At 33.1% G+C, this 9,654-nt stretch overlaps 1 protein-coding gene across 1 annotated transcript; it reads right to left on the minus strand.

Moving 5' to 3' along the window:
• Nucleotides 1–663: 663 nt before the first annotated feature.
• Nucleotides 664–3,077, minus strand: LOC139867277 (uncharacterized). The gene is made up of 3 exons (XM_071855623.1): nucleotides 2,995–3,077; nucleotides 2,059–2,410; nucleotides 664–1,499 (listed from the first exon to the last, which is right to left on the minus strand). The coding sequence occupies exons 2-3, from the start codon at nucleotides 2,404–2,406 to the stop codon at nucleotides 918–920; spliced, it is 930 nt and encodes a 309-aa protein (XP_071711724.1). The 5' UTR covers nucleotides 2,407–2,410; nucleotides 2,995–3,077; the 3' UTR covers nucleotides 664–917.
• Between the last annotated feature and the right edge of the window lie 6,577 nt (nucleotides 3,078–9,654).

The raw sequence follows: 9,654 nt of genomic DNA on the forward strand, positions 1-9,654 counted from the left end.
CTACATATTAAAAAACACAATTTCATCCCTGCCATGAAGTATCTACCCATGACACCTTTCCCATATCGTTTGGGGGGTAAAGGAGATGGGGGTTTTACTTGACCGTGTCCTTGGATCGGTTTCAAGGTTTCCTCCCGGGCAGCGATGGGGGCGGGATTAATATTGCTGCATCGGCATAGTCGAAACGGGAGATGATCGCAACAGGTGGTTTAGTCACCCTCGGGTGATCCCAATCGCTGTTAAAAAAAAAAAAAAAAATATTAATATTGTTGTCCTAACTTTGACCAACCTTGACTTTGACCGACTCAGACCCGACTCAAACAGACCTTTTTAGCGTTGGCCTACTAATTAGACATTTTTGGGCAGAAACAGGTCGGACTAGTCACCAAACCGACTAGTCGGCCAGACAGCCGCTTTTGGGCATCCCAACAATTATTTACCTGCTAATCCAATGCCCGCCCAGCCTCACACTTCGTTGACCGATCGAGTGATAAAGAGAAGAAAGTACGAAAGAATAGTAAATTGTCACTGAGCAAACCACAAGAGAGCAAAAGTAATGATACCAAGAGAGTTAAGACACTGAAAGGGTAATCCTGCTTCAATATTTTAATGGTCAGCTAAACAACATAAGCAATTAATCACTGCTAATTATATGTTCTAGCATTGAGATGATTATGAAATTTCTTGTCAGATAGTACAAGTTTGTTCTCAAAATAAATTTGGATCATTCATAAATTTTCCATTTGTTTGAAGATCCCTTTTCGCTTTAGATCTTAGACCTAGACTCGTGACACACTTCTACAACATACGCAAATTATGTTGAACAATACACACATTTTACAAACTACACAAAACGAGAAAAACAAATGCGCATACTTACAAAATCTCGTTGAAGATGATCATATATGTATATTGGGTCAATCCAAGCTGGTCAACCAATCCAATCTTCGTTTTGCAGACATTGCCATGAACATTTCTCTCCAATCGACATCTTTAAACAATTTAATCGCCTTTACGTAAGTAGCTGCGTCCAGATCATCTATCGACTCCAAACACTTGACACAATTCGTGATTGAATAAGAACCAGGTTCAGGACAAACATTCAGATTCTTGAACGCTTGCGTCCTATCGCTTACAGGATCAGACCCTTGTTTGTTTGAAACCGTCACTTTAACGGTTTCTCTTAAAGATGTATCCGCGGGTAAGTCTAATTTTGCCTCTTTGTTCTTGAGTAAACTATGTGTCGGTGATGGAGGCCGATGCCTTGTTGTTCCATGTTTTCCGGAATCTTTGTTGCTACTACTGTTGATGTTATCGATTGGTGAATTTCGAGGGGTTTCGTTAGTTGATTCGGTTTCTTGATCGACCTTTTCGTCACTAAGAGATCGATATTGAGCAAGTGGATATGCATCATTGCAGATTGTGTCGCCAAATATGATCACGAGTTCGTTATACATGGGACACCCTTTTTTCCTGAATCTACTTGCGTTCTTGTTTGTCTACAGTTAAACCCGAAACACATCATCAACCAATTACACCATTTAAAAAAAATAAAATAAAATAAAAAACCGCTCCCTCTACTAAAAGGAACTTTAGAATTAGAGCAGCAAAATCAGGAGGTTAGATAACTGGTCAAGCAGATAATTGTTGAATGAATCAAAATGAGTCGGGATTGACCTGCAACCTTTTTTTACCACTATCAAAAGCATTTAATAAATTGAATGCTGACCTAATATTACAAAGAATTATTTTTTGGGATAATAATTCTCTTCGTTCTGACTCTTTTGACCTGATTGAGATAAAACATAACTGAAACTGCAACCTTTTCGAATTTTCAGAAATGTTAAGATAGCTAGGCGTAAATCACAGCAACTACAATATATTCTTAATTGCTAAAACTTTTGTGGTATTAAAACAATAAATTAAATAGTCACACATTTATTTACTCGTTATATAAGTGAAAAGTAATTAAAAACCATCATGTTGAGTTTAGCTGCACAAACCACAATTCTGGCAAAAACAAAAATAAAATGATAACCATAAAAGAAGGGATTTTACCTTTAAATACGATTCCCAAACATCATCATCTGCAATTGCAGTTCGGTGCACAGGATCCCAAGTAAACCCGGGTTCTTTCAGCAGTTTGTCAAACCATAAATAACGAGTCCTTAACTGATTGTATTTATTCCTGAATTGCACTCGATTATACCTCCTATGAGTTTTTTCATAGAACTCGTGCTCGATAGTCAACCAATTTGAATCCGAAAACGTGGTCTTATAACGTTTCCCGGTTTTCACCTCTTTAGCCATAATACTAATAAAAGTATTTTCCTCTGATAAGGTCCAAGTAGCATGATCAGGCACAACCTCTAACTCATCACCATCGCCACCGCTTTTAAGTGCCATTTAACTAAATGAAATGAAAAAAAAAAATGCATATCTAGTTACAAGACGATCATTATCGAATTTCAGTTACGTATCATTTTATTCCATTGATACATCATGTACTACTACAGAGAAATGTATTAAATAAATCATAAAACAATTTTACATGTTTATGTTTATACTGAAGGATTCAACTTGGCTAGCAAAGCTCGAATGCTTACATAAATAATAATTTTCAGTAATTAGATTAAACATCACTTATTAAAAATATATATAAAAATTATGATTAAACATGATCACAAGTCCGAAACCTCAATAAAAACACATCAGTAATGTAACTAATATTTTAATAATTACAGCATATCAAAATAATTTCAACAAGCAGTTGTGACAATAACTATGAGAAAATAATTTGATATTAACTTTTGGGGTACAAAGTATATTTATTTATCTAGACAAGAACCCTAAAATTATGAATAGTAAAATAAACAACCTTCATCTAGCAGTTACAATAATAACAATCAATATGGAACGATGTAGATAGGTAACACACATAATAAGTAAATGGTAGTAATAATTTACAAAATAGCGAATAGAAAGAAAAAAAACCTGAAAATGAAGGGGGTTTTTTTTATCCTAATTTCTTTCAGGCGATTGTAATTAAGAGAATGGAATTAGCAGCAGCAGCAGCAGCAGCAGCAGCAGCATTATGATGAGATTGTGGGAGAGTAAAAAAGTTGAATTTGAGAATTAGGTATGGGATTATGTTGGTGTGATCTGTGAGAGTAGATGGGGGTTGTTGGTACTTGGACTCCTCTGCCGGCGTATGCATCAAACCTTCGTCATGTGTGTATATATATTATACACGAGGGGAGTTGTTTGTTTCTTCGTTTGAGAATGAAAAAGTGTGCGTATCTAGCTCATTCGTATTTGTTTACGGAGTATTTTTCTTTTTACCGGTAAAATCAAAATCAATCAAATACTGTATACCGAGATATATTCCGTAATTATTGTTTTAACTAGGGTATTCATGGTTCGGGTAGAACCGAAAAAAACCGAGGACCGAGGAGGAATCGAACCGAAACCGAAATACCCGAGAAGGTTTGGTCCGGTCCTTGGTCCATATATTTTGATTATTTCGGGTTTCGGTCCGGTCCGGATCATACCCGAAAAACAATGGTTTTGGACCGAACCGAATCAACCGATATATATGTACATAATCGTCTTCTCTAGATATATAACAACTCAATTCCATTGTAGAATTTGAACCAAATATAGATCCCTTAAAATGTATAGTCGGTGGTCTAAAAATATTTATATATACATGTTTTCTTCATAGAATTATTTTCTCAATAAATTAACATACTTTGTATAATTAATTTTCTTTGCTTCAATACTTGATTAAAAACTCTAAGGTTAGTATATATCTCCTCTTTTTTTCAATATCACTGCGAATTACAGTCTACGATTTCTTAATAATATTCAACGGTTAGCATACATGTATCTTGTATTCTTGTGTTTCTTGTTTTCTTCCTCATTCGATACATCTTGTTTAGATTAGGTTTTGAATAATCAAAACTTGTACGTGATAACGATTATAAACAAGTATCATATTAATTATCGTGATATGGTAACTATTGTAAACAAGAACCATTTTATTAGTTATTATCGTGATATAGTTTTTTGAAGTTTTGATTACTACTTTGATTTTAAACTTGGATTAGTTTTATCTGTGAGTTTTTCATTTATGTATGTCATATATTGATAATTTTATGAAATGAGTCGTAGTTATAAACGGGTCGGGTTTTTACCCGAACCGTTTGGACCAACGCTGGAACCGGACCGAACCAAACCATATCTTTATGGTCCGGTCCTCGTGTAGTGACCCGAATTTTTCCATGTTTATATTTATATATATATTAAATGAAATTGTTATTTACATGATTAAGTGTTTCCAACATGTTAAGTAATCAAACTTGTTAAGACTTGATTAATTGAAATAGGTTTCATATAGACAATTAACCACCCAAGTTGACCGGTGATTCACGAACGTTAAAACTTGTAAAAACTATACGATGATATATATATGGTTATATATATAGTTAACATGATTTTATTATAAGTATGTATCTCATTAGGTATTTTAACAATGAGTTATATACATAAAAATGAGACTATTAATTTAAGAAACTCGAAAACGATATATATAACGATTATCGTTATAACAACGTCTTACTAGGTACATATGAATCATATTAAGATATTGATACACTTGGTTAATTATGTTAAATGATAAGTAAATATATTATTAAGTGTATTAACAATGAAATACATATGCAAAAATAAGACTACTAACTTAATGATTTCGAAACGAGACATATATGTAACAATTATCGTTGTAACGACATTTAACTGTATATATATCATACTAAGATATATTATATTATATATCATAATATCATGATAATATAATAATTTAAAATCTCATTTGATATTATAAACATTGGGTTAACAACACTTAACAAGATCGTTAACCTAAAGGTTTCAAAACAACACTTACATGTAACGACTAACGATGACTTAACGACTCAGTTAAAATGTATATACATGTAGTGTTTTAATATGTATTCATACACTTTTGAAAGACTTCAAGACACTTATCAAAATACTTCTACTTAACAAAAATGCTTACAATTACATCCTCGTTCAGTTTCATCAACAATTCTACTCGTATGCACCCGTATTCGTACTCGTACAATACACAGCTTTTAGATGTATGTACTATTGGTATATACACTCCAATGATCAGCTCTTAGAAGCCCATGTGAGTCACCTAACACATGTGGGAACCATCATTTGGCAACTAGCATGAAATATATCATAAAATTACAAAAATATGAGTAATCATTCATGACTTATTTACATGAAAACAAAATTACATATCCTTTATATCTAATCCATACACCAACGATCAAAAACACCTACAAACACTTTCATTCTTCAATTTTCTTCATCTAATTGATCTCTCTCAAGTTCTATCTTCAAGTTCTAAGTGTTCTTCATAAATTCCAAAAGTTCTAGTTTCATAAAATCAAGAATACTTCCAAGATTGCAAGTTTACTTCCAAGTTTTCTAAATCCATTCAAAGTAATCATCCAAGATCAAGAAACCTTTGTTACTTACAGTAGGCTATCTTTCTAATACAAGGTAATAATCCTATTCAAACTTTAATTCAATTTCTATAACTATAACAATCTTATTTCGAGTGGAAATCTTACTTGAAATTGTTTTCGTGTCATGATTCTGCTTCAAGAACTTTCAAGCCATCCAAGGATCCTTTGAAGCTAGATCCATTTTTCTCATTTCCAGTAGGTTTATCCAAGGAACTTGAGGTAGTAATGATGTTCATAACATCATTCGATTCATACATATAAAGCTATCTTATTCGAAGGTTTAAACTTGTAATCACTAGAACATAGTTTAGTTAATTCTAAACTTGTTCGCAAATAAAAGTTAATCCTTCTAACTTGACTTTTAAAATCACCTAAACACATGTTCTATATCTATATGATATGCTAACTTAATGATTTAAAACCTGGAAACACGAAAAACACCGTAAAACCGGATTTACGCCGTCGTAGTAACAATGCGGGCTGTTTTGGTTGGGATAATTAAAAGCTAAGAAGAACTTTGATTTAAAAGCTATACTTTTGGAAAAATGATTTTTCTTATAAACATGAAACTATATCCAAAAATCATGGTTAAACTCAAAGTGAAAGTATGTTTTTCAAAATGGTCATCAAGATGTCGTTCTTTCAACGGAAATGACTACCTCTTTCAAAAACGACTTGTAACTTGTATTTACGACAATAAACTTATACTTTTTCTATTTAGATTCATAAAGTTAAGTTCAATACGAAACCGTGGCCACTGGAATCACTCAAAACGGATTAGAAACGAAGGAATGGCGAGTAAAACAAGATTGATAAAAATTACCCATTTTACCTACGTGAAAGTTAGTAATAAATCTATTCCAACCATAACCTAATCAATTTATATTGTATATTATGTAATCTTAAGATACCATAGACACGTATACAATGTTTTGACCTATCATGTCGACCCATCTATATATATATTGCGGAACAACCATAGACACTCTATATGTGAATGTTGGAGTTAGCTATACAGGGTTGAGGTTGATTCCAAAATATATATATAGTTTGATTTGTGATCAATATTGAGATACGTATACACTGGGTCGTGGATTGATTCAAGATAATATTTATCGATTTATTTCTGTACATCTAACTGTGGACAACTAGTTGTAGGTTACTAACGAGGACAGCTGACTTAATAAACTTAAAACATCAAAATATATTAAAAGTGTTGTAAATATATTTTGAACATACTTTGATATATATGTATATATTGTTATAGATTCGTGAATCAACCAGTGGCCAAGTCTTACTTCCCGACGAAGTAAAAATCTGTGAAAGTGAGTTATAGTCCCACTTTTAAAATCTAATATTTTTGGGATGAGAATACATGCAGGTTTTATAAATGATTTACAAAATAGACACAAGTACGTAAAACTACATTCTATGGTTGAATTATTGAAATCGAATATGCCCCTTTTTATTAAGTCTGGTAATCTAAGAATTAGGGAACAGACTCCCTAATTGACGCGAATCCTAAAGATAGATCTATTGGGCCTAACAAACCCCATCCAAAGTACCGGATGCTTTAGTACTTCGAAATTTATATCATATCCGAAGGGTGTCCCGGAATGATGGGGATATTCTTATATATGCATCTTGTTAATGTTGGTTACCAGGTGTTCACCATATGAATGATTTTTATCTCTATGTATGGGATGTGTATTGAAATATGAAATCTTGTGGTCTATTGTTACGATTTGATATATATAGGTTAAACCTATAACTCACTAACATTTTTGTTGACGTTTTAAAGCATGTTTATTCTCAGGTGAATACTAAGAGCTTCCGCTGTTGCATACTAAAATAAGGACAAGATTTGGAGTCCATGTTTGTATGATATTGTGTAAAAACTGCATTCAAGAAACTGATTTCGATGTAACATATTTGTATTGTAAACCATTATGTAATGGTCGTGTGTAAACAGGATATTTTAGATTATAATTATATGATAATCTACGTAAAGCTTTTTAAACCTTTATTTATGAAATAAAGGTTATGGTTTGTTTTAAAAATGAATGCAGTCTTTGAAAAACGTCTCATATAGAGGTCAAAACCTAGCAACGAAATCAATTAATATGGAACGTTTTTAATCAATAAGAACGGGACATTTCAGTTGGTATCCGAGCGTTGGTCTTAGAGAACCAGAATTTTGCATTAGTGTGTCTTATCGAGTTTGTTAGGATGCATTAGTGAGTCTGGACTTCGACCGTGTTTACTTGAAAAATGATTGCTTAACAAATTTTGTTGGAAACTATATATTTTTAACATGTGAATATTATGTGATATATTAATCTCTTAACGTGTTTGATATTATGTGATAGATGTCTACCTCTAATACAAGTCCCATTGACTCACCTAATAATAATGAAGAGTTAAATGTAATTTGGAATGATTCGTGGACTGATTCACAAGTTCCCAAAGAGGAACCGGAAGAAGAATCTGAATCGGAAGAAGAATCGGAACCGGAGGAGGAGGAACCGGAAAAAGAAATAGAACCGGTGGGGGAAATAATAAAATGGTTAAGTAAAAGAAAATCCTCAACCAACCGACCAAGGTTAATTATGGTCAACGGTGTTTCCACCAAGGAAGCAAAATATTGGGAGGATTACCAATTCTCCGATGAATCGGATCCCGACGAGGATTCCGATGATGTTATAGAAATTACCCCAACTGAATTTAAAAAGGCAAAAGAGAACAATAAGGGAAAGGGCATAAAAATAGAGAAATCTGATTCCAACCCCGATGAACTTTATATGTATCGTCAACACCCGTATTTCTTAAGTTGTAACAATAACCCGGGAACCTCTAAACCACCAGGTTTTTCTAGACCAATGTGGAAAACGACGGCTCGTATTAGGGGAACATCATATATCCCTAAAAACTTAGCAAAAAGAACCAAGTTTAAAAAAGAAGAAACGAGTGAGTCGGAATAAGATAGTTGTATTTGTGCGGTGTAATATATATAATATAGTGTGCTTATGCTTTACGATATATGTAAAAATTACTTGTATTAATAAGTATCTTTTATGAATCTAACTCTTGTCTATTTTACAGTATAAAAACACAAAATGGATAGACAACCCAATATTTTAGAAGACTTACCCGGAGACATGATTGATGAAATCTTGTCTAGAGTCGGTTAGAATTCCTCGACACAACTATTTATGGCAAAATCAGTTTGTAAGACATTCGAAGAACGTTCCAAGAATGCCTTGGTTTATAAAAGGCTTTCGTTTGAAAGATGGGGGATATCACATTGGGAAACCCATAAGTTATGATGTGTTTACTTTGACGCATATATTGGGGAACCCAAATGCTATTTTACGCAACGGGTTAAGAAATTATTTTGACTCAATGTATCCGAATATAGGACTTCATGATTTAGAAAAAGCGGCTAACATGCAACATAAAGAAGCATGTTATGCTTACGGGTTAGTAATGTTCGCTTCTCACCAAAGTAAGAAAAAGAACATCGGGCTACAACTATTAAACAAAACGTTCCCACAAGTGACGGAGTCGGTAATTGGGGTAAGAAATGAGGTTTTTAGGTTATTACGAGACTGTTGGTCATTACGTAACCCTCGTCCCTTTGACGACGTTACAACACGCTGTCTTATCAACGGCCATAACGGTTATGTTCCACAAGACCAAGGATGGGAAGTAGTCCTAGTAAAACCAGAATGCATGACTTGTTTCTGGACGTATGAATTACGTGTCTTTATTGCCTTTGCTGAACGACTTGTGTACTAGCTAGAATTATCTTCACAACTATCTTGTATCAAAGTTATTGTGTGCTATATTTCATGCTTTATGTAACATAATCGGTATTGTAAGTTTGTAAAATATTGTATAAAAGTTTGAACGCGAAATATTATTATAATCAGTTTTTCATATAGAATTGTAGTAGTTGAATTGTATATTAGCTACTAAGTATGAACTTAATGGGTAGGTACTACCCGAATTTAAACTTATAAAACGCTAATATGAAGAAAAAGCTTTTATAAATGAGTTCATATTATGCTACGAAATACTATTAACTACTCTTAAT

The sequence above is a fragment of the Rutidosis leptorrhynchoides genome, chromosome 1 (assembly GCF_046630445.1).
Source record: "Rutidosis leptorrhynchoides isolate AG116_Rl617_1_P2 chromosome 1, CSIRO_AGI_Rlap_v1, whole genome shotgun sequence".
In the NCBI taxonomy this organism is placed as follows: domain Eukaryota; kingdom Viridiplantae; phylum Streptophyta; class Magnoliopsida; order Asterales; family Asteraceae; genus Rutidosis; species Rutidosis leptorrhynchoides.

What these genes read in the sequence shown, in the direction of transcription:
- LOC139867277 (XM_071855623.1), bottom strand. Translation starts at nt 2,406, where the DNA reads ATGGCACTTAAAAGCGGTGGCGATGGTGATGAGTTAGAGGTTGTGCCT. An exon ending in TTTGGGAATCGTATTTAAAG is followed by an intron (nt 1,500 to 2,058) that starts GTAAAATCCCTT and finishes GTTTAACTGTAG; the next exon opens with ACAAACAAGAACGCAAGTAG.